The sequence below is a fragment of the Camelina sativa genome, chromosome 11, assembly GCF_000633955.1.
Source record: "Camelina sativa cultivar DH55 chromosome 11, Cs, whole genome shotgun sequence".
Classification (NCBI taxonomy): domain Eukaryota; kingdom Viridiplantae; phylum Streptophyta; class Magnoliopsida; order Brassicales; family Brassicaceae; genus Camelina; species Camelina sativa.
Genome location: NC_025695.1, coordinates 44280263 through 44306530, shown reverse-complemented (window position 1 = coordinate 44306530; position 26268 = coordinate 44280263). Strand labels below are relative to the sequence as shown.

General features: G+C 32.5%; 5 protein-coding genes across 5 annotated transcripts; 4 read left to right on the top strand and 1 right to left on the bottom strand.

Annotated features, from left to right (window-relative positions):
- Positions 578-1748, top strand: LOC104726310 (xyloglucan endotransglucosylase/hydrolase protein 22). The gene is made up of 2 exons (XM_010445140.1): positions 578-909; positions 1005-1748. The coding sequence occupies exons 1-2, from the start codon at positions 646-648 to the stop codon at positions 1602-1604; spliced, it is 864 nt and encodes a 287-aa protein (XP_010443442.1). The 5' UTR covers positions 578-645; the 3' UTR covers positions 1605-1748.
- On the top strand, positions 2407-3882 carry LOC104728959 (probable xyloglucan endotransglucosylase/hydrolase protein 25; the record flags this gene model as incomplete). The annotated part of the gene is made up of 3 exons (XM_010447865.2): positions 2407-2664; positions 2943-3136; positions 3345-3882. Coding segments are annotated over 3 exons (831 nt in total), but the record flags the coding sequence as incomplete, so codon positions are not given.
- On the top strand, positions 4703-6118 carry LOC104726309 (putative xyloglucan endotransglucosylase/hydrolase protein 13). Its single transcript, XM_010445138.2, has 3 exons — positions 4703-5127; positions 5203-5396; positions 5530-6118. The coding sequence occupies exons 1-3, from the start codon at positions 4852-4854 to the stop codon at positions 5918-5920; spliced, it is 861 nt and encodes a 286-aa protein (XP_010443440.1). The 5' UTR covers positions 4703-4851; the 3' UTR covers positions 5921-6118.
- Positions 13304-14777, top strand: LOC104726308 (putative xyloglucan endotransglucosylase/hydrolase protein 13). The gene is made up of 3 exons (XM_010445137.1): positions 13304-13648; positions 13742-13935; positions 14165-14777. Exons 1-3 carry the CDS (start codon positions 13376-13378, stop codon positions 14553-14555), a joined length of 858 nt encoding a protein of 285 aa, XP_010443439.1. The 5' UTR covers positions 13304-13375; the 3' UTR covers positions 14556-14777.
- LOC104726307 (zinc finger protein 2) lies at positions 18060-18898 on the bottom strand. The gene has a single exon (XM_010445136.1). It carries the CDS (start codon positions 18611-18613, stop codon positions 18161-18163), a length of 453 nt encoding a protein of 150 aa, XP_010443438.1. The 5' UTR covers positions 18614-18898; the 3' UTR covers positions 18060-18160.

Genomic DNA, 26268 nt, shown 5'->3' with positions numbered 1-26268 from the left:
CCCACACAAAGAAAAAGAAAATTCAAATTTAATTAAGGTTCAATTTCATTTGAGTTACTACTCGAGAGTAATAACGAAACCGTTACAAAAAGGGAGTAACAACTGAATAAATTGTAACATATGAACTATTTAAAAATCATTAAATTTGTCATATTCTGATTAACCTTTTAAGATTAACACTTTTCTGGTCTTTTCTTTTTGGTTTATAACAGAATCTCTTGGTTCTATTAGAGCAAAACTCCAACTCTTTGAAGGTCGGTCCAAGCCGGTGGTAAAGTATCCAACTCTCAAATCCAACTTTTTCTGAGAAAAGAACTCCCAAATCCAATTAAATTTGAAACATAAAAATAAAAAGTAATAATTAATTATTTACTAAAAAAAGAAACATTTACTAAACAAAAACCGCGTGAACTCCAAAGCAAAGCCAATTAAACACAGCTTTTACTACAAGATGGCCCAATCACCAGCTGTTGCCTCAAAGACGCGGCTTTTGTCTTTCACAATACGAACCTTCCTCTATTACGAACCGCCTCTCACAAAAATCTTCCCTACTTACGACTACTATATATACATTCTCCCATAAACCCTCAAAAACCACAAAACCAAAACACACAATACAAGAGAAGTCTACAAAACAAAAAAAAAATGGCGATCATCAGTTACTTACTTCCTCTGTTTCTTTCACTTATCATCATCTCCTCTGCTTCGGCTAATTTCCAAAGAGACGTTGAGATTACTTGGGGTGATGGTCGTGGACAGATCAAGAACAATGGAGAGCTTCTCACTTTAACTCTCGACAAATCCTCTGGATCTGGATTCCAATCCAAGAACGAGTACTTGTTTGGTAAAATCGACATGCAAATGAAGCTCGTCCCTGGAAACTCCGCAGGAACAGTCACAACACTCTACGTAAGTTCAACAAAAAACACAATCTATAGTTTTGGTTCTGTTTTACATTACTAGAGTTCTTAGTTTCTGATATGAGTTTTTTTGTCTTTGTGCAGTTGAAATCACCTGGAACAACATGGGACGAGATTGACTTCGAGTTTTTGGGGAATTCAAGTGGAGATCCTTACACACTTCACACAAATGTCTACACACAAGGCAAAGGAGACAAAGAACAACAGTTCAAACTCTGGTTTGATCCAACAGCTGATTTCCACACTTACTCTATCCTGTGGAACCCGCAACGAATCATCTTCACCGTCGATGGAACTCCGATTAGAGAATTCAAGAACATGGAGTCTCTAGGCACTCTGTTCCCCAAGAACAAACCAATGAGAATGTACTCTAGTCTCTGGAACGCTGATGATTGGGCCACGAGAGGTGGTTTGGTCAAAACCGATTGGTCTAAAGCTCCTTTCACTGCTACATACCGTGGCTTTAAACAAGAAGCTTGTGTTTGGTCAAACGGCAAGTCTTCTTGTCCTAATGGCTCGAAACAGGGGACCACAGGTACCAGTGGCTCGTGGTTGTCACAGCAGCTTGACTCAACGGCTCAACAAAGGATGAGATGGGTGCAGAGAAACTACATGATCTATAATTACTGTACCGATTCTAAGAGGTTCCCACAAGGTCTTCCTAAAGAGTGTTTAGCTGCGTAGAGAGGAACAAAATTTTACTTTTTCTTTTTGATGTTGCTATAAAAATTTATTCATTTTATTGTAGATCACGTGAATTATATTTGATTCGTTTCTAGTGTGTATCATATAGTTTCGTTAAAGTTATAAAATATTCTCTTTATTACACTGTGCCTTTTCTATTTTTTAGGTCTCTCGTAGTTCGCTCCGTTATATTCTCCGAGTCAGTCCAAAAATGGCCGCTTCTGATTTACTCCAAACCAAAATGGAGCAATAACGTTTTTATTTTGTTTTATAATGGACATTTTATAATTGAGCAATAACGTTTTTATTTGGTTTTATAATGGACAATATTATAATTGAGCAATAACTTTTTAATCGAAATCAAACTGGAGTTTGCATGTAATTTGATTGGTGTTATTACTTCAATCCCGTATAAAAACAAAACTAACCGGCTTTAGTTTTAATGTAACCGAACCAGTTGTAGTATACTCAAGATTTAAGTTTAGGTCTATCAGTTTGTATGTACAATACAAACCAACTTAGTTTAGATAGAATTTGGTGGAACTACCATACTTGATTTGATTACAGTTGGATTAGGAAATTCTCAAACCAAATTAGCTTCAAGACCGAGAATTTTGCAGAATCAGAATCCCTAAACCAAACTGGGCATCAATCGAACCGGATCAGGCAGACTTAAACCAAAACAAAGAACAAGCACACACGTAGCATGAAGCAAAATTAAGCACATGCTTGTATTATACTTCACAACAAGAACCAGCTGTTCACAGCTTAAACTACACAAGAGTCACAAACGGCGAACTAAACTCCAAACAACACACTCACCGTCACGACAACGACACTCTTCTCTCCGGTTTTCGCCGGAACTTTCGACACAGAGTTTGACATCACTTGGGGTGATGGTCGTGGCAAGGTCCTTAACAACGGAGGGCTTCTCACTCTCTCCCTTGACAGAGCCTCTGGCTCTGGTTTTCAAACCAAGAAAGAGTATTTGTTCGGGAAAATCGATATGCAGCTCAAACTCGTCCCAGGAAACTCCGCCGGAACTGTCACCGCATACTACGTTAGTGTTACTTAACATCATAACATATGTACATAGGCCATTTATAGCACGTGTGGGAAAGCTCCAATTTAAAATTTATTTCTTAAAATGATAAATTATTGAATATTTTCATGAATTGAGGCCTTCTAAATCCTGAAGAAAATTTGCCAACAGAGTTTAAGAAAATATTTTTGAGTATGTTAGTTCCCAACATACCATGTCAAAGTTCATATAACAGAGTCTTTTTTTTAGTTATGGATATTATAACAGTTTTTGATTGTGTTCTTTTTTTCATGCAGTTGAAGTCAAAAGGTGATACGTGGGACGAAATCGATTTCGAGTTTCTTGGTAATCTAACTGGTGATCCGTACACCATGCATACGAATGTGTATACTCAAGGAAAAGGTGATAGAGAACAACAATTCCATCTATGGTTCGATCCAACTGCTGATTTCCACACTTACTCTGTTTTGTGGAACCCTCATCATATAGTGTAAGTATATGTAACAGAAATTTAAATTGTTTTCAATGTTTTTTCAAACTATAAGTTCCAAGCTTTCGGCAGACATGATTTTTATAGGTCCAAAACACGTCCTTTGATAATACATGTGGCTGCTCTGCAAAACATAAATAGTTTCACATTGGACGTCAAATTTGAACTTTACTAATACCTAATTTATCATTTAAATGTTTTGATGCAGTTTCATGGTTGATGATATTCCGGTAAGAAAATTCAAGAATCTACAACATATAGGTGTTCCATATCCAAAACTGCAGCCGATGAGGTTATACTCGAGTCTATGGAACGCGGACCAGTGGGCCACAAGAGGAGGTCTTGTTAAGACCGACTGGTCCAAAGCACCATTCACCGCTTCATACAGAAACTTTAGAGCGGACGCATGCGTTTCTTCAGGCGGAAAATCATCTTGTCCTGCCGGTTCAACGAGATGGTTCTCTCAAAGGCTTGATCTAACAGCCGAAGATAAGATGAAAGTGGTACAGAGGAAGTACATGGTTTATAACTATTGTACAGACACCAAAAGGTTTCCTCAAGGAGCTCCAAAGGAGTGTAGACACTAGGCTTCAAGGAATAATGTTTGCTCCGAAGCTAGTGGTATATAGGTTCGTCCAAAGTATATATGCAAGTAATGTTATGTGTATTTAGGTTATGTATTAAGCAATTTCCCCTGTTTCTGTGTGATATACTCATAATAAAATGGGCGTGAGTTATGTTGGTTAAATGTTAGATTATGGCTTTGTTTGTTTTTGTTAGATTATGGTTAAATGGGCGTATTGTGTTCAACAGACCCAAGAGCATATTTATTTGCATAGCCATTGATTATGTGTCGGTTTTATAGTGTAACATTTGTAGGCACCATGAGTGTTTTGACTATGATTGACTGAGATTTGCTTTTCTTTTGGCATATTACTGACTGAGATTTATCTTACCTCAAAATGAATATTCTGTTTTTTGTTTTATTATTATGCAAAGAATATAGGTGACAGTTCCTACATAATGTATGTGGTTGACATGTTCGTCCTATATTCAGAAACCTGTCGGTCAATTTCACTAAAATCAAAACACATTCCGACTTCTTATTACTTTTTTTTGGGTCATCTTACTTGTTTGCTAACCAATTGGTCAAGAACCTAAAAATTCATTATATAAAATGAGAGCTTGTAAATTTTGTCTAAATGATATATATATATATATATATATATATATATATATATATATATATATATATATATATATATATATATATATATATATATATATATATATATATATATATATATATATATATATATATATATATATATATATATATATATATATATATATATATATATATATATATATATATATATATATATATATATATATATATATATATATATATATATATATATATATATATATAAATAAAAAGCTACGCGTTTATTTATATGTACGTTGGGCGACTACGTACGTTAGCTGGCATAATTCATGTACACAAAATTCTCAATAATAAATATGGTTAGTGTAAGACTACCACCACCACGTAGGTAATGGGACTCCACGAACCTCTCTAATGCACTTATTCTCAAAAATCTCTCTATATATAAACACATCAATCTCCGATCATATTCAAACCATCCGAAACCAATTACTTTTGAACAACAACAACAGAGCAAAATATACAACCCCATTTAAAAAAAAAAAAAATGGCGGGTTTTGCTACCAAACAGTCGTTGTTGTTGTTGTTGTTGTCTATTTTGCTCTTGATCGGCCTATCAGCCGGAAGTTTCTACGACAATTTCGATGTCACGTGGGGAAATGGTCGTGCCAATATATTTGAGAGCGGACAGCTCTTGACTTGCACCCTCGACAAGATCTCAGGTTCAGGTTTTCAATCAAAGAAGGAGTATTTGTTCGGTAAGATCGATATGAAGATGAAACTCGTCACCGGAAACTCAGCCGGAACCGTCACTGCTTACTACGTATGTAAAAACTTCATCTATCTCCATTACTTTAAGAATTTTGTGGCATTGATCATTGTAAGAATGTTTTCACAGCTTTCGTCTAAAGGCGAGACATGGGATGAGATCGATTTCGAGTTCTTGGGTAATGTTACCGGACAACCTTACGTTCTTCATACAAATGTGTTCACCGGAGGCAAAGGTAACCGTGAAATGCAGTTCTATCTCTGGTTCGATCCCACTGCAGATTTCCACACCTACACTGTCCTTTGGAACCCTCTCAACATCATGTAAGCAATATAAACCGCTTCAACTCAATGCTCTAATTCTTATATTAACATATCTTAGTTTCTTGATTAGTTGGTTCCATCAATATCACTGTTCTTGAATTTATGTTTTGTTTTTTCTTTGGAATTTCAAAAGCTTTCTAGTGGATGGTATCCCAATTCGAGTGTTCAAGAACAATGAGGCTAATGGCGTAGCCTACCCTAAGAGCCAGCCGATGAAGATATACTCGAGTCTTTGGGAAGCTGATGATTGGGCCACACAAGGAGGACTAGTCAAGACCGATTGGACCAACGCTCCATTCAGCGCTCACTACAGAAGCTTCAACGATGTGGACTGTTGTAGCCGGACCTCGTTGTTGAGTTGGGTAACATGTAATGCGAATAGCAACTCGTGGATGTGGACTACTCTTAACTCAAATCAGTACGGACAGTTGAAGTGGGTGCAAGATGATTATATGATCTATAACTATTGTACTGATTACAAGAGGTTCCCTCAAGGTCTCCCTACGGAGTGCAACCTTGACTGATCATGTTACCAAGAATATTTAAGCTCATATTTACCGTTTTACCTCGTAGTTCTTGATTTGATTAAGTTATTCTTTTAATTTTGTAAGATTTAAATCCCATGTTGGGGTAATGATTATTTGTTTTTTAATCTTTATAATTTGCTTTCGCTTTCTTCATATCTAAATAGTTGTAATAAAATTTGACTCGAACCAATTTAAACGAACATTAGAACAGAGGAAAGAAACAGAGATTTTTGGTCATATCACGGAACAAAACAAAGAAAAACAGAGCTCTTTGTTCCGAAAACAGAGTAAAGAACAGAGTTGCTAGAGTCAAGTATATGATTTATTTATTGGTTGCGCAGAAAAAGGTTAAGATGTAATTGGCCAGTTGTGTTTGGATTCAACCGGGTGTCTAATCAAACCGGATACANTTTTTTTTTTTTTTTTTTTTTTCTTCTAATACTTTTTAGTTTTCTACGAATCAGAAAACGTCTTAAAAAATAAATTTTAGTGTACCATGTTAAGTTTTAGAGACCCAATGTTGTTAAAAAAAATTGTAAAACAGTTCAAATAATATGAGACAGACGTGCCCAAACTAACTTGCAAATCTTAACTCATTCATCAGACCCGATCTCTGCGTCATCTATGGATCCGAACACTGAGACCAATGTAACAGCTGACGAAATCTCTCCGAAGGAAAGCCTTGAAGAAGGTGACAGATACCATTAAGATGTGTATGGATGAATTCAAAATAACGAACACACAGAGACAGAATCAGTAGAGATAAATGTGAATGGATGCATGGGAATGGGCGAAGATCAGAAGAACAAGGAAGGTATCTCTGAGTCTGAGATATGTTTAGACCTTAATTTCAAGCTGAAGAAATATATGAATGCTAACTCTGACCTAATTCTGGTTATAGCGTAAAAGGAAGCAAAACCATAGGCCATTAATGTTTGATTTTAGTCCATAAATTAACTTTGACTTTTGAGTGTTTTGACTATAATTGACTGAGATTTATCCACCAGTGACCAGTCTACCTGATGAAATGAATATTCTGTTTTGTTTTGTTTTTTTTTTGATAGAAGAGTTTCGAAGAATATTACTTCACGTAGTTGCCTTAATTATTATCCGCGTGATAATTCTTACATGTATGGCTGACATGTTTGCTCATAGTTTTCAAAAACATGTCGGTCCATTTTACCAAAAACAAATATTTTTATGTCGTGAATTATAACTAGAATACACTTATATGTATTTTATAATATTTTGTAAAGTAAACAAAAAATAATAAAGTGAGAGAAAGAGAGAAGCATCCACGAGAATGAGAGAGATGTTGAGAGTTTTTTTGATCAAAGAAAACTTATATCATATTCTCTTTTTACACAACTCTTTATTTATAGTATATTACAAAACACATGAGTCATATACCCATTAGTTTTGGTAATGACACGTGTTAACATTACAAAAATTGTGTAACACTACATGGACAAGTGTAATGACATTTGTCTTGTTATGGATTAATCACAATTATATTTAATAATACTCCCCCTTGATTATCCATCACCATTGACAAGTTACGTACTACCTCATTAACAACCTTGTCACCGAAAAACCCATTGGGATAAAAACCATGACAAGGAAAAAAAAGTATAGTAACGTAATCTCCCCCTCGAAAAGATATGTATAATCTTTCTTTATAAATCTCCTAGACGCATTCCAATACTGTAAATATGCTTTCTGAATGTGGTAGTCGGAAGCGCCTTTGTGAATAGATCTGCTGCATTGTCACTTGAGCGGATATGTTGAATATCAACTTCCTTCTTTTGCTTGAGTTCTTGAGTGTAGGAGAAAAATCTTGGAGGTATATGCTTTATTCTGTCGCTTTTGATGTAACCTCCTTTGATTTGGGCGACACAAGCAGCATTGTCTTCAAATAATGTTGTTGGCTCTTTGCTGATGACTATTCCACTCGATTCTTGTATATGGTTAGTCATTGATCTGAGCCATACACATTCCCTCGATGCTTCATGAAGAGCAATTATTTCTGCATGATTTGAGGAAGTGGCGACCAAAGTCTGTTTCTGTGAACGCCATGAGATTGCAGTTTCTCCAATTGTGAAAACATATCCAGTTTGGGATCGGGATTTATGTGGATCTGATAAATATCCTGCATCTGCAAAACCAACCAAAGAGTTTCTAGGATTGAATATCCCAAGTCAATCGTACCTTGAAGATAACAGAGAATATGTTTTATCCCATTCCAATGCATGCGGGTAGGGGATGAGTTGTATCTTGCAAGTATATTCGTAGCGAATGCAATATCTGGTCTAGTGCAATTTGCAAGATACATGAGTCTACCGATAGCACTCATATAAGGTACTTTGGGACCAAGTATTTTCTCGTTATTTTCACAAAGTCTGAATGGATCACTATCGACATTCAGAGATCTATTGACCATTGGAGTACTCAAAGGAGTCGCTTTGTCCATATTAAAGCGCTTTAAAATCTTTTTCGTATAATTTGATTGATGCACAAATATTCCATCTTGGAAATGTTCTATTTGGAGCCCAAGACAAAATTTTGTCTTTCCAAGATCTTTCATTTCGAACTCTTCTTTCATATGAGTTCTTGCATCATCAATCTCCTTTTGAGTTCCAATTATATTCAAATCATCAACATATACATCAATGATCACAAATCCCGATGGAGATTTTTTTATAAAGACGCATGGACATATTTCATTATTAACATACCCTTTCTTCAATATGTATTCGCTTAAGCGATTATACCATATGCGCCCGAATTGTTTTAATCCGTAAAGTGATCGATGTAATTTGATTGCACAAATTTCATTAGACTTAGAGTCTAATGCCTCAGGAATCTTAAATCCTTCTGGGATTTTCATGTATATATCATTATTCAATGATCCATATAAATATGTTGTCACTACATCCATGAATCATTAAGTACCTGAATGTAATTGCATCCATGACTGGAGAATATGTTTCTTCATAATCAACTCCAGGTTTTTGAGAAAAACCTTGTGCAACAAGTCGCGTTATATATCGTGTGATTTCATCTTTCTCATTTCTTTTTCGCACAAATACCCACTTGCAACCAACAAGTTTTACATCTTTAGATGCAGTGACAAGAAGTCCAAAGACATTTCTTTTATTGAGGGAGAGCAATTCAAGTTGCATAGCATTTTTCCATTTCTCCCAATCAGGCCTATGTTGTCATTCTGATACGGACCTTGGATCTGGATCGTCTTTTTGATGATTGATCTCTTTAGATACAGAAAAAGAGAATATTCCATTATCATCATCGATTTCATCTCTATACCATAACATTCCATTTTGGGCATAGTTAATAGAAACCTCATATTTTTCTATATCATCATGAGGACTTTTCTCTTTATTTGGTTCTTTTTGAACCTTTTCATCTCCCATTTTCTTTTTCTTTCGGGGATTTTTATCTTTAGAGCCCATTGGCCTCCCCCTTTTCAATTGAACCTTAGGTTCATTAGCTTTGCTTCCATCAAGTTCCTCTCTAGAAATTTCAACTCTTGATGGTGCATTTGCAGCGGGGATATATGACTTTTTCACCCTTTTTTTATATATGAACGCATCTGGTAACTGATTTGTCAAACTTTGTAAAATGTACAATTTTCTGAACTTCCAGTTCACATTGATTTGTAGGGGGATCAAGATATATCAAAGATGGTATATACCATGTAATATCTTTTGGTACTTGTTTAATTCCTCCCCCTAACGCTGGAAATTCATCTTCATTAAAATGACAATCGGCAAAACGTGCCGTAAACATATCACCAGTTTGCGGTTCAAGATATCGAATTATACTCGGTGATGCATAACCGACATATATGCCCAATCTCCTTTGTGGCCCCATTTTTGTTCTTTGCGGTGGGGCTATAGGAACATAAACCACACATCCAAATATACGGAGATAGGATATGTTTGGCTCTTGGCCAGATGCTAATTGTAAAAGGGAATAGTTATTATATGCGCTTGGTCGTATTTGGACCAATGCCGCAGCATGCAATATAGCATGACCCCATATAGAAATTGGGAGCTTTGTTCTCAATATTAACGGTCTAGCAATGAGTTGTAGCCGTTTAGTTAAAGATTGAGCCATGCCATTTTGTGTATGAACATGAGGAACTGGATGCTCAACATCGATTCCTATTGACATACAATAGTCATTGAAAGCTTGTGAAGTGAATTCACCAGCGTTATCAAGTCTGACTTCTTTATGGCATAATCAAGGAATTGAGCTTTCAACCTGATTATTTGGGCAATGAATTTTGCAAAAGTTGTGTTTCGTGTTGTCAATAAACACACATTTGACCATCTACTAGATGCGTCAATCATTACCATAAAATAACGAAACGGCCCGCATGAAGGGTGGATAGGTCCACATATGTCACTATATATTCTCTCTAAGAAAAATGGTGATTCATTCCCAATTTTGGCTGGCGATGGCCGAATTATGAGTTTTCCTTGAGAACATGCATCACATGAAAACTCATCAGATCTAAAAATCTTGTGGTTCTTCAATGGATGACCATTGGAATTTTGCACAATTTTTCGCATCATAACTGAACCAGGATGTCCAAGTCTTTCATGCCATATCTTAAATGTACTAGTAAACTTAGAGTTTACTGTAACATAAGATGCGAAATTATTTATTTTTGTGCAATACAATCCAGAGGATAACATTGGTAATTCTTCCAATATATGTTTCTCCTCAGATGTTATGCAAAGATATTCAATGCCATTCTTATTCAGAGTCTCTATATGATATCCATTTCTTCGGATATCTCTGAAACTAATCAAGTTTCTATGAGACTTAAGGCAATATAATGCATCAATTTCAAATTTTGTTCCCCTTGGCATTGAAAAGTTGGCCTTTCCAGAGCCTATAATAATCTTTGCATTACCACATATAGTGCTCACGCTTCAAGCGGAGTCTTTTATTTTGAGAGAGGAGAAATATTTTTTCTCTTTAAGTATTGAGTGCGTTGTAGCATTGTCTGCTAGACACATATCTCCATCCTCAATCTCAAAATTTGACATTTTCTGAGATAAAATATTTATAAAATAAACATTAATGAAATAACAAAAAATCTTACAAAAAAAAACTTATTATATATTACAATAAAACTATTATCCAAAAAAAAAAACATTTTATAAACATATAATACATATCAAACTATGACAAGGCATATCATGGCATATCGGCCTTATTCGCATGATTTTCCGTTTTCATTATCAACGAGAAAATCTGCTATATCAAGATGGGGTTCATCGTTTAGGCCATAGAAAGAAGGTCCAGCTTTATCATAGATGAGGTTGGTCTCAACATCCCTTTCTTTTGCCTTTTGGGATGCTTGGTACAGATCGGTCAAATGTTTTGGAATACGACATGTCTCATACCAATGTCCTTTCATGCCGCATCTGTAACAAGTACTTTCACCTTGTTTCTTTATAACGCGACCAACATTATTGATTTGAAGATGCATGTTGGTTTTTCTTGCGTTGAAGTCATTAGGAGAGAAACCTCTTCCTTTTTCTCGTCCACGACCTTCTCCACGACCATGGCCTCGGCCTCGACCGCGTCCGCGTCCACTTCCTCGTCCTTGCCAATTATTATAGCTGGATGTAGCAATATTCACTTCTGAAAGTGGAGCTGATCCAGTTGGACGGGTTTGATGATTTATCATCACGAGCTCATTATTTTGTTCAGCAACATGCAAAACTTGCATTAATTCAGAATATCGAGTATACCCTCTTTCTCGATATTGTTGTTGCAGGAGTACATTTGAAGGATGGAAAGTTTGGAATGTTTTCTCGATCATATCATAATCGGAAACTTCTTCTCCGCAGAGAGCCATCCTTGAAGTGATTCCGAACAAAGCGGAATTGTACTCACTTACACTTTTGTAATCCTGAAACCGCAGGTTTAGCCATTCATGTTTGGCTTTTGGTAAGATCACATACTTTTGGTGATCAAACCTATCCTTGAGCGCGATCCAGAGATCTGCAGGATTTTCTCTTGTGATGTATTCATTTTTTAAACCATCGTGGAGATGGTGACGCAAGAACATCATGGCTCTTGCTTTTTCCTCTTGTAACCCCGTTTTTGACGGATCGAAGGTTTTGAGAAGCCCATTCTCTTTCAGATAGAATTTTACATCTAATGCTCATGTCATATAATTTTTCCCAGAGACATCAAGGGCGGCGAATTCAAGCTTTGCCAAGTTTGACATGATTACTATAAAAATAATAAAACAATTTGTTAAAAATAAATTTTTATGAAACACTTTTTTGTAAAATCTTGTTTTAACAATAAATATAAACTATAAAAAAATTATAAGCTATATAATATATTCATAAATTAAAACAATCATTTTAGGAGGCATAGCCTTCCATATGATTTAAAATATATAGATCTGAACATATGATCAAGGAGGCAGAGCCTACAATAATGATCAAGAATGTAGATCTAAATGATCAAGGAGGCAGAGCCTTACCATAATGATCAAGAAGTATATATATAGTTTTTTACTCTATAAGTAATACATATAGTAATGTGCATATAAACTAATAAAATTTAACATAACTTAAATTTTACCTCAAACTTATGACGGATCGCAAATCGCTTATGCTCAAACTTATAACAGATCGAGAGTCGTTTGTGCTGATAACGTGTTGTGAATTATAACTAGAATACACTTATATGTGTTTTGTAATATTTTGTAAAGTGAACAAGAAATAATAAAGTGAAAGAAAGGGAGAAGCACCCACTATAGTGAGAGAGATTTTGGGAGTCTTTTTGATCAAAGAAAACTTATATTATATTCTCTTCTTACACAACTCCTTATTTATAGTATATTACAAAACACGTGAATCATACACCCATTAGTTTTGATAATGACAAGTGTTAACATTACAAAGATTGTGTAACATTACATACACGTAGACAAGTATAATGACATGTGTCTTATGATGGATTAATCACAGTTATATTTTTTGTATCGTTTTGTTTTGTTTTGAGTATACTATGCAATTAACTTAACTTCAAAACCAATTTTTGTTATAAAAAAAAACTTATCACATGAAACGAACTTATGAATGTGAGCCAAATGCATGACCAAAAAAAAAAAAAAAATTGCTTAAAGGATTTAAAGAAAAAAAAAAGAAAAGCATTAGCTACATTTATAATTTAAATTATTGAGATATATAAATAAGCTGGCATAATTCATTTATAAATAATAATTAACATCGCTTGTGTAAGACTACCACGTCTATAATGGGACTCCACGAACCCTCTCTAATGCATTCACCTTAGAAATTTATCTCTCTATATAAACAAAACACGCTTCGCCGACAAAACCATCAGAAAACAATCAAGCAACCACAACCGAGCAAAAATAAACAAACACTAAAAATGGTGGCTTTTGCGACCAAACAGTCTTTGTTGTTGTTGTCGTCTCTTCTCGTCTTGATCGGTGTAACCACCGGAAGTTTCTACGACAATTTCGATATCACTTGGGGAAATGGTCGTGCCAATATATTCGAGAGTGGACAGCTCTTGACTTGCACTCTCGACAAGGTATCAGGTTCAGGTTTTCAATCAAAGAAGGAGTACTTGTTCGGAAACATCGACATGAAGATGAAACTTGTCGCAGGAAACTCAGCCGGAACCGTCACTGCTTACTACGTATGTGGAACCTCATCTGTCTTCGTTTCGTTTAAAGTTTGTGGCATTGTTTGTTTGATTTTTAAACTAATATTTTAGAATGTTTTTTCACAGCTTTCTTCAAAAGGCGATACATGGGATGAGATTGATTTCGAGTTCTTGGGTAATGTTACTGGACAACCTTACGTTCTTCATACAAATGTGTTCACAGGAGGCAAAGGTAACCGTGAAATGCAGTTCTATCTCTGGTTCGATCCCACTGCGGATTTCCACACTTACACCGTCCTCTGGAACCCTCTCAACATCATGTAAGCAATATCAACCACTTCAACTCAATGTTCTAAATCTTATTAGGCGTTATATGGACGTTCAGAACTGTCTCGATGATGATGCGTTGTTAACAGATGTTTTTAGAATTATATATTAAGACTAATCAATATATCTTAGTTTTCTTGATTATTTCCATGTTTATAACCGTTTTGAGTTGCTCGTATCACTGTTCTTGAATTTATTTTTTGTTTTCTTGGGACTCAAAAGCTTTCTAGTGGACGGAATCCCAATCCGAGTGTTCAAGAACAACGAGGCTAATGGCGTAGCCTACCCTAAGAGCCAGCCGATGAAGATATACTCGAGTCTATGGGAAGCTGATGACTGGGCCACACAAGGCGGACGAGTCAAGACCGATTGGACCAACGCTCCATTCAGCGCTCACTACAGAAGCTTCAACGATGTGGACTGCTGTAGCCGTACCTCGTTGTTGAGCTGGGTGACATGTAATGCGAATAGCAACTCGTGGATGTGGACTACCCTTAATACAAACCAGCTCGGACAGATGAAGTGGGTGCAAGATGATTATATGATCTATAACTATTGTACTGATTTCAAGAGGTTCCCTCAAGGTCTGCCTACGGAGTGCAACCTTGACTGATCATGTAACCGAGAAAATTCAAGCACTTGATTCGGTTTATTTCTTTCTTTCATTCATTTTTTAAATCTCTTGATTTGTTGGTTTGATTCTGTTGTTTCTTTTGAGTTTCTAAGATTTATTTCCCTCTGTGGGTGATTGAATAATTTGTCTTGTCATTGTCACAATTTGACTTTCTTTGTTAATTTCTATTACTGTATATCTTAAATTTATAATAAAATTTGATTCGAATCTAGCAAGACCAACCTGTTAATAGTGCAAAGAAACAGAGTTTTTTTACCTAACAAAGAGAAGGAAAAAAAACACACAGAGCATTCTGCTCTGAAAACAGAGCAAATAACAGAGCTCTCTAAGCGAAATAACGTGAGCCTTTTTTGTTTCTGTAATACGATGGGCTTTTAAAAGCACACTCATATCTGTATCCAAATTACAATATACAATTAACGTCAACTGACGCACATGCACATGTATACAGTATACTTACGGTATATTGCCAATTAAAGGACATGCCTTACAATTGTGCCGGTTATAGTTTCCGTTTCTGAACCAAAATGGAAAAAAAAAAGAAAACAAAAAAAAAAGAAAGAATATTTTGATATATAAAAATAAAAAAAAATAACAAAATTTCAACATTTTTATAGTAATCACTTACCATGGTCCATGTACATATATGCTCTTCTTTTCGAAACTCAAATTAAATATTTTTTGTATCGATTAATTCTGTAACAAATATGTCAATCAATACTTTTGAGCGTATAATACCAATATTGGCAATATACCATAACGATACATGTCTATTGTTCAATAGTTGTAACTACCAAACATTTGATTGTTTATGTATTTAACTATTTATTACTATTTTTACATATATAATTAATTCTTCACGTTCGAAAATACTAATATTTTACGTTTGTTATGTATGTTTTTGACAAATAAAATATCTGAACATCTAAGGTTTAGATCATCTTTGTTTCATATACGTATATATAGAGTCAAAAATAAAGTGCATGCTTTCTAAAAATAAACTAGGTGAGTCCAGGAGCGGTGACTATCTTTAGAAAAAAGGCAAGTGCATTAGGCCACAATTTGTGTAATAATTTTTAAGAAGCTACATTATTAATCAAGAAAACATGCACTTTATTTTTGAATATATAATGGAAGAAAAAAAGAAACAAACAAACTTACTAATTGATAATTCAACGTTAATTCAAAGATACTTGATAATGTTACTGATGAATCAACTCCAAATAATTAACTTTTCATGTCACTGATAATTTAACTTCATGATGTCAAACAAAACAAAGAAAGATAATTCAACTTCATAATCATTTTTAAACTCACTTACATAAAATCTAGAGCTTCTGACGTCTGATTGATCTTATAACAGAACAGAATCATTGTTGTAATATTTGTCGAACTAATGTTATAAGCTCAATTGCCTTTACAATACAAGTTGAAAACACATGATGACATATTAAAAAAAAAAAAAAAAGACTTTGATTGATACGACACCGTTTGGACCCACCTGTTAGATCATTACGTCTAAAACTCTTAGTCGGTATTTATAGAACAAGAAAAATAAAACAGAGATCGTTTAAAATAAGATAATAACAAAGAGGTTCCGTTGGAAAACTTGTTGGTCTATTGTATATAAATGATGGACAAGATTGGTAACTAAATAAAGTTTAGAAGATTGCATTTGTGTTTTGACGATAACACTCATCTCTAACACATCTCTTCAATCATATATGTCCACAAAAGTTATCAAGATTCCATGTACCGATTTCGACGTGGAAGAGATGATTAGTATTTTAACGATAAACTGGTCTAAACGACTAAACCTATTTCGGACTTAAAAATATTATTGATTTAAGTTTTTAAAATATAGAAAATTGTAATTATAAAAGATAAAGTATATATAATCTATTTCAGTTATTATTTTTTAATATGCATTAAAAAAAAGTTTAAACTTGGATTAATTGAAAACATAGAAAACAGTATATACCATTAGCTTTTTTGTTTTCTTTGTGAACTTTTTCTTGTGTTCAAATTTAAATTACTTTTAGGGGTTATGAATAAGGGAGACATTATCTCGAGGAAGTGATCATCGTGACTTGCTCAATTCGTACATTGAATTATTGGATCTTAAAAGTCATATTTTCAATTTTCGTTCATCCTCGATCGCATCTCATACACGCCACGCCACTAATTACCTTCGCTATTTCATTTTTCTATAAATTGATTTAGTTATTTACTCACATTAAATACTGGTTTACGAAATCAAAAAATAAATTAGGTATCCATATATATATATATATATATAGTTAGATACTAAGGCAAATAATTATTAGTTTATTACCTTGCAATGTTCTTCTGAAGTAGTTTCTTACCTCTTCCGGATAAAAACAATTTTTTTCAATTTCAATATGGCACTGTAAACTATGCATGGTGTTGCCGGCTGTCATATGCTTAAAAAATGAGAAGCAAATGCATGAGCAATAATAAAGTACCAAGTACAAGTAATGACTTTACAAATTTAGATTACCTCATTAGGAGGCTGAAAACTTTTACAATTCAACAAATAACGATATACGTCAACAACCTTTTTTCGTGAATAAGTCATCTCCCTAATTAATTTACTTTTGGAACGGGTACAATAATTCATGGTGAGAAAAAAAAAAACATAAATAATAATAATAATAATTCATGGTGAGGTGTTCTGAATCGATCCCCAGATAAATAATGAAGACAATTGTAACAAAGTTATGAATACAGAATAAGCAAAGATATAAACAAAGGCTGTTCAAAAAATCTTGGAATACCGAAAGTTAATGAAATTTAGGGAATCATTTTGTTTTAAGATACATGAACTTGGTCTATATGTATATCGACGAACCGTTTGTTTGGACGAACCCTTTAGTATTTTTTTTTTTAATAAATTTTTTAACCATTTTCAGCATGAAGAACAAAAACAAAGATCTATCAACATGATAAAAAATCCGAAAATGGTAAAAATACTCATCTAGTAAATTTATATAGAGAGAAGATCAAAATATAATGAAAACCTCATCTGGTATCCATTAGGATATATATACTAGTAGCTAGTATTTGAAGAAAATAAAATCTTTATGACCAAAATAACGTAATGAGCTCAAGAGGAATATACAAATGTTAGTGGTAAATGTATTTATTGATGTCATATGTGGATAAATGTTATAGTATTACTTAACTAAGTAGAGTCTCGCAGCACATGTCTCCTTGTCGGGGCACATTGATATATTGATCAATAATGTATTGTATACAAGCGACATTCATATATTTTATAATGCAGTAATATATGTGCTTATACTATGTATAATTAAAATAACCAGTTATATAGAGAAATACATATCCTTCATTATTTGTACTTATTTTAATCAATTCCAAAAATATGTAGGTACGATATGATCCTCCAAAATCAGATTTTGATTTGAATTTAGGACGATAGTTACACCGTGAACTTTAAGATAAGAGGAAATTACTAATATGTATTAGACTTATCGAAAAACAATTAACATAAAGTTTGACAATTGATATAACAATATGACTAACAAAATATTATTTTTACTTTAGAGCCTTAACGACAAGTCAAGGTGACTCATCTCCTGATCCTGATCAAGACCATTCTCCGGCACACGGCGGGCGGAGAAGTCCCTCGAGCTGCCGCTTTCAACAAATCCTTCGTAGCCACGGCCATAGAGCTCAAACCGGCCGGAGAATGGGTAAGGCTGATCGGAATCAACAGTGGTTGAGGATCTAAAGAGTTCTCGACTCTTCTTGGCTAAGGTTCTCTCAAGCTTATGAGCGTTTTGATGACCACCAAGAGCTTGAGAGCTATAAAACTTTCTCTGACAATAGTTACAAGAGAATACCCTAGGCTGCTCCAAACATGATGATGAGTTCGTGGAAGAAGAAGAAGAAGAAGACATAGAAGAAGGCTCGAGAACAAGTTCTAGGTTTAGTTGGTGGTTCTTATAACTTGGTAGACTTAGATGTAGAGATGTATTTGGCTGAAAGTCCATACCTTTTTGTTTAGAGAGCGAGAGAGAGATTTAGAGAGAGAAGAGAGAGAATAGAAGTTAGAGAGATGAGAGATGTTTGTAAGGGTTTGGGCTTGAGGGGCATTATATTTAAGGTGTAAAGGTGCGTAGGTTTGCTCAAAACTCATGCTGGGTGCAACTTCGACTGTAAAGTATGGAGAAAGAGAGAGAGAATAGAGAGATGAGACATGGAAGCTGAAAGAATCAGTGGGAATCCAAGTGTTGTCGCCTCCATTAATGGCACAGTTTGAACCCTTTGTCGGTCCATCTAATATTATTTTCCTCCGAGATTTATATATTGCTCGATACTCTATTTTATTATATCTAATGGTATCGTTTTAGAGTATTCAACACCTTAAGAATGATGTCCCATGTGGTAGTTGTTAAGACCGGCAACATAAGATATATCAATTTTAATTTGAGCGTTGTAGTTAATATATGCCTTTTTCTAATTGGAACCAAGTTATACCTTAGACTTCGCTTAAGTTACTTTGATTGTATAGACTTTTCGAGATGTGCTATTCTTTTTTGAATTTTCTTCTCATTACAAAATTTTCTAAGCATAACCAAGACATATAAATGTCTTAGAATTTAAATTCATGCCAAAAAAATACTATGAGATAATTAAGACCATCACATAAAAAAAAAAGAAAAAAAGAGGCGTTTATCTATGACTTTTTGTGAGCAATCGTTTAAGATTATGTCATGTTACGACTTATCAATTATACATGTAATAAAATAGTTTTATCTAAATTAAAGTCAGTTGATTATAGTAAAGTAAAATTCAAACAAACTAATTATATTGTACCTTTTTCGACATCATTATTATATTGTACTTTATAAGTTTTAAATAAAACTAGGATATATAACTTTGTGGTTTGTGGCTAGTGTCAATTGTTGTGTTATCATCCGAATTTAAACTTGCATAATGCATAATAATAATTAGAAAAAATTATGATTAATGCATCAAGTATCATATGTTTTTTTATAATATCATTATATTAATGATATACATGGTTGAAAAACTCTCACTATATGTCTGAAGTTTTCAAATAGTACTGTAGCTCATAAATATATACACTATTAGGATTTAATTTTTATCTAAACTATGAGCATTAGTACTTGCAAAGTTATATATGATAAACAAAATCATAAAATTTATCCCAAAATTCAATCAAGAGTAGAGAGGGCATAATTGTCTTAACACAGAAATTGTATACGAGTTTCAATCAAAACAGCTGTTAGGTTAAAATTAATAATTTATGAAAAATGAAAGACTTAAGATCAAAGCTCTCCTATCAAGTTTCCAGTAATGGCAATGAACACTTAACGAGATAGAGCTTTTTGACTCAGCTTAAACATGTAAGATGATGTTAACCCCCAATTAATTGAAATCATCGCCCACCGTAAGATCCACCTCTCCATCCAAGGGTTCACGAGGAGTTCGTACCAGATAAGATGTGGACTCGCCACAGTGAACCCACTTTGGATATATCACGTTTTGCCTTTCGTGAGTTTATAATCGTAGAAGTCATTTCAGTTTGAATTGATTCATATATAAATTCATTTAATTTTAATTACTTTCGATCACTGAGGACACATTGATGTCATATGTACATATGTTTCATTAAGACTTTTGTCGTTTTAAGATTGAGAGAGGTTACGTTTTTGTACTAATCTCTCAAGCTTGTTTTGCTTTCTTTAATGGAAAAATGATTGCCACCTACTTTGAAGTATATGCCAACACATGACCACACGTACAAATAATATAAATATCTTGTTAAATACGTGAATTATTGTTATCACATAAGGACATCCATAAACAAGCATAGGTTATGTGTACAACACCATAAACATCAAATTTTGGTTGGAATCCGGCGTTGACCGGTATTGACCAGCGTTGACCAGAAAAAAATATTCAAAAAAAATACTTTTTTTTCTTTTTTCTTAAGAATAGTTTTTTGTTTTTATGTAGTTTTGATAAATAAATAAAAAAAGATTAAATAATTTGTATAATTTCGTTACAAAAACAAAATAAGAACAAAAAGTTATACAACAAAAAAATACAAGAAAATTATATACCAAAAAAATTAAAAATTATATGACAAACAAAATTTGTGATATATCTAGTAACTAATATTGTTAATACAGAAAAAAATATATAATAAAACTATACCACCAAAATTTTATGTGTAGTAGATTGTTTCATAAAACTATAACAAATATATACCTTTTTCTTTTCAAAATCATTTTTTTATTTTGTATTTTTAAAGGTGGGGGTTTTAAATATTTTTTTTTCTTTTTGCTTATTCATAAGATTATGTCATTTGAAATATATCCAAGACATTACCAACTATTTCTTTGTTTTTAATAAGAAAAACAAAGGAAGAAAATAATGAAAATTCTATTTATTTACATGAAAGACATATATCAAGAAGATAGTTAAAAAACAAAAGTTGATTTTGTAAAATCAAAAGTTGATCTATTAAAAAAAAGAAATAGTTGGCAATGCCTTGGATATATTTCAAATGACATAATTTTATAAATAAGTAAAAAAGAAAAAAATATGTAAAACCCCCATCTTTGAAAAATACAAAACAAAAAATGATTTTTAAAACGGAAAGGTATATATTTGTTATAGTTTTATAAAAAATCTACTACACATAAAATTTTGGTGGTATAGTTTTATTATATTATTTTTGGTATATTTTCTGTATTAACAAAATTAGTTACTAGATATACCACAAATTTTGTTTGTCATAAAAATTTTGATTTTTTTCTGGTACATAATTTTCTTATATTTTTTTGTTGTTATATTTTGTTTTTGTAAATTATACAAATCATTTAATCTTTTTTCTTTATTTATAAAAATATATAAAAACAAAAAAAAGTTATTTTTAGGAAAAAAGAAAAAAAAATTGAATATTTTTTTCTGGTCAACGCCAGTCAACACCGAATTCCGGCCAAAATTTAATGTTTATGGTGTTGTACACATAACTTATGTTTGTTTATAGATATCCTTGTGTGATGACAATAGTTCACGTAGTTAACAAGACATTTATATTGTTTGTATGTGTGGTCATGTGTTGGCGTATATTTCAAATATGTGGTAATTATTTTTCCTTCTTTAATTAATAATTTATTTTGTGTCCGATCGATTTTAACCTCTATGGTACTTTGCTAACCAGCCAAGTGAAAATTTATTTATCAATTATTTGTTTTTAAACATCTACTACGCATTACGTTTAATGTTATATAAGTTTTAAGTATCAAATGCATGCGACTCATACAAAATGATAAACTCGGAGAGTTTTGATAATATATTCCGTATAAGAGAGACAAAATGAGTTATAAACCAAACAAAAAGAGATATAAAAAGTAATTAAATTAAATTTTAGTTTGGTTAAACTGAATTTATATATGTCTTCGAGAAAACAAACAAATCGAATCAAAATAGGATTTAGAGTTTTTTTTTTCAAATTATTGATCTATTTCTAATAAATCTGAAGATTAACTGAAACGAAACCGTCTTATATATACTTTACGTACAAAATTCAGCTTCATTTTACTCACTTTTTTCTCAATTTATTTTTGGTCGGTTTTGTATTTTACTGTTAAATTCAAAGCTAATTAAATTCAGCTGAAGACTTTATCAGAAAACATTCATACGGTTTAAAATATTATTGGAAATCCAAATTTTTAATCATTTTACGAATATTTTAAAAAAAAAAATTGGGTGGAATTTACCCCTTTTTTTTGTTTGAAGTTTTTACTATTTTAAAGTAGGTTTCGTTGGTATTTAAAAACCATTCTTCCGAATGTCGCAACAGTTTGCTGTTATAGTGTCTTTTCACAAACTCCTATTTATTGTGGTACAAAATAGTCCATGTACTTAGTTTGTTTGTACCAATCAACTAATGAAAAATCATATTATGAATTAAAACTTGAAATATGAAATAAATATATACATATATATATATATATATATGTGGCCTGTTAATTGTTTGTGAAATGAAAGAAATCCAAGCTTCATATATACCTTAAACCCGGCTCAGTTAAGAATTAGTTTAAGTCAGAATCAAGATAAAAACTTGTGGGACACAAAAGACTAGCTAGGGATTCTTATTCGAAGAGGTGCTATCGCATCTCAGCTTTCACAGTACTTGATCATGTTCAATTAGTTCTAGTCACACATTGTTCCCACTCTTTTTTTTTTTTTTTTATAAAATAACTTGGTTCACACAAGTTTCGATTATCTAGTAGATCCTATCTGTTTTAAAATTAGCTCTTTGCTCTCATTCATCTTATTGTAAATGCAAATGATACCTTTTTCGATGAAGTGAATCGAAAAATAAAACAAAAAAAAAGTCTTGAAATACACGGCGACGGGCGACATGTCCGTACATTATACATATGTAATTTATATATATATTCTATATATTTTCGCTGTTATAAAACCTGAATGCAATTATATGATTTGATTATGAGGAGACGTGGAAGATGAGGCGACCAAAAGAAATTTTAAAAAGAAGGTTGGACTATGTTGCTGTCCACCTCAAATCTATTTGTCCTTCGATGGGACGACATTAACACTTCATGTGACGATTAGTCTGCAAATACATAATTTTATACTTTTATTAATTATGTATACATTTTTTACAAATATATATATCTAATATCTCTATGTTATCATATTGCTAAGGAAGTAAGACCATTTTACTAGAAGATTCTCTTTCAAATACTCTTATTAAAAAATAATAAAAAAAAAAAGAAGAGAAAAGAAAGAAAATCGATATTTGGAAGAGAAACTTGAGAAACGGTTCTCAAAACAAATGAGACAGATGTCAATTGTTTTGTGATACAAATATTAAGAAAATAAATAAAAAAGGAAATTTGTAAAAAAAATTACTTTTTTTTTTTTTTTTTAGAAATAGTCACCGTTACTCAAATATGCCCTAACTGGACAAACGTACGTACGTAGTAGACTGTAGACGTATAAATAATAGGATAGATGCGTCCATTACGACACTTTTGTTTGGACAACAATGTCCACACATACATATTTATCAAAAAACAAAAAACGTCCATATAAATACCATGCATATGTACCTTCATATTTTCTACATTAACTTTGACACCTTTTTGTAAATTAAGTTTTGCTAAGAATATTCAGGTAGACGAGCCACATCTTTGATAAAAAAAAATTTTCGTGATAGTCTTGAAAAATAATTATTTCTTGGTTAACAAAAAAATAGTTGTATTTCTTAGTTGCCATCAAATGTTGTTGTTAACTTAAATTCCCACGTAAACTAAACACTGTCAAAATAGACAAATGCCTCGTTATCTAAAAAATTATAAAGCTCTTACATTTATAGCAGGTTGCGATACAATAGGTTGGAACGATGTAGTATACTGTTTGTTAAATAAATTTGTGTTTTAACTAAATAATTCTAACAAAGTAGCAACTCAGGATGGCACATGGGAAGTGAATGCCTGAATGGGACTGAATTATATATATAAAGCGATGGGAAAATAATTATTAATAAGTAGTATAAGTTTGGCTGATTATTAAAAAAAAAAAAAACAAATTCATCAAATTGATTGGCTTCTGTAAATTCGGCGTACGACGTCAACCAATAGGAAAAATCGTCGACATTACGCTCCCATTATGTCCACTTACATATATATAGAAGAAAAAAAAGGTGTATCAGAGGATTAGATGAGATCTGATCAAATATAAAACTAATAAATTCGTAATATACTTTTAAAATTTTAAAAATAATAAAAGGGAATGATTAGAACAAGATTAGACCATGATTGTGGGATGATAATCTAAACAGTCGGCTAGGTTTGCGCTGAGCATTTTGTCTCTTTATTACAGACACAACACAACAAGATTTGTTTCACATGATTTGTTATGTTCATGTTAATTTTCTTGATTAGTTCTATACAGATTCGAAACTAAGATTTAGGGGAAAAAAAGAGAGTAAACATTAATTCGATATAATATACGTATAATGATCAGTCAAAGCATATAGTCTTTGTACTTTGTAAATTGTAAAAATATTTGGTCTGTGATTTGTATATTTATGATTACTAGTAGTATGTATATATATCCATTGAAAGAACTTAGACGGGAATGGTTTCGAACATGTTTTTCTTTGTCCACTTCTAATTAGAAAATCTTAGTTTAATATCAAATCCAATATTTGTTACCTCATATTCAATTCATACACATGGTTTGTGTTTGTCAATGTATCTCCTATAGTAATATGTTAGGATGACTTGAAATAGTAAATTAAATATATAGTAGAAATGAATAACAAATTTTAAATTAACACTTTGTTCATTTTAGCTATATAGTTTTAATATTTTCAGAATATGTGGATAGAATATATATATACATGGTGATAGAGTGATCTGAATTACACTACAGTTGTGCTGCGAAAATTGTATTGAACATTCTACCAAATAAAAGTATAAGATGCATGCATATATCTAGGGGGAAAACTAGTCTACAGTATCTACGTTCTTAAGATGATATAAAATTATAGGACAATGAAAAGTATAATGTTTGCCAATACCTCTTAAAATGGTCTATTACATGCATGTTGAAGCATGTTTAGGTTTTGATTGGTAATCATCACTTTAAGACAATTACAATTTTTTGGTATGCTGTCAAAAAAAAAAACCGAAAAAAAAGTTTTGGTAGTTAAAACGAAAGTAGTTAAAGAAGGTAGACAAAAATAATCTGTGATTATATATGCCAATTTAAAATTTCCTGTATCGATATTGGTAGGTCCATCATGACCCAGTCTCAACTAAGAAATTTAATCGAGATAGTCGAAGAAATTTGCAATGGACCAACCTAAAGCAACACTCACTTAAGAAAAACAAACTGTATCGTATGGTGCAAGTCACTGTACAAGCTTCAATCGTTATAAACTTTACTTGTTAGTGGCCATGAATCTATAAACAACAAAATTCATGTGAATGTCTTCAAAGGAGAGGAGGATACTATGCATAATGCAATCTCAATTCATCATTTTACTGTGTGTTCTTATCCGAAGCTCCACACGTCACTTTCTTTTAGCGTCTTGTCCCATTATATATCGAAAGCTTGTATTTCTATCCACGAAGAGTTAAACGCATCCTTAAACAATCGAAAATAGCGACAGATTAGTGATATGAAATGTTTGGCTCTGAATCAATGCTATATATATCATATCATAATGCTTTCGGACCTTTTGGCTACGTTTCCTAACGTCTCCATTCCGCAATAATTTGAACTGCAATTAGGTTTTAGAAAATCATTCATTTCTATTAGCTATAGCCATTAGCCACTCCATGTAATGTATATAGTAATACAGATTTAGAAAGTTACTTAATCTACATTGGTTGGAAAGTAAAGTATCAGAGAAACCAAGTGACCATGAAATTCATAGTTCACGTTAAATAAATAAATACACAAATAGAAATTGTATACTTTTCCTGTAGATGATAAAATTATTAATTAGTTTGACTAACTAATTTTTGTTTTTTGGTGCAACAAGTTTAACTGAACAAAACAATTATTAGCTGGAATTATTAATGTAATTAAGGAGGCTATAAAAGAAGATGACTTGACAAAAAAAAAA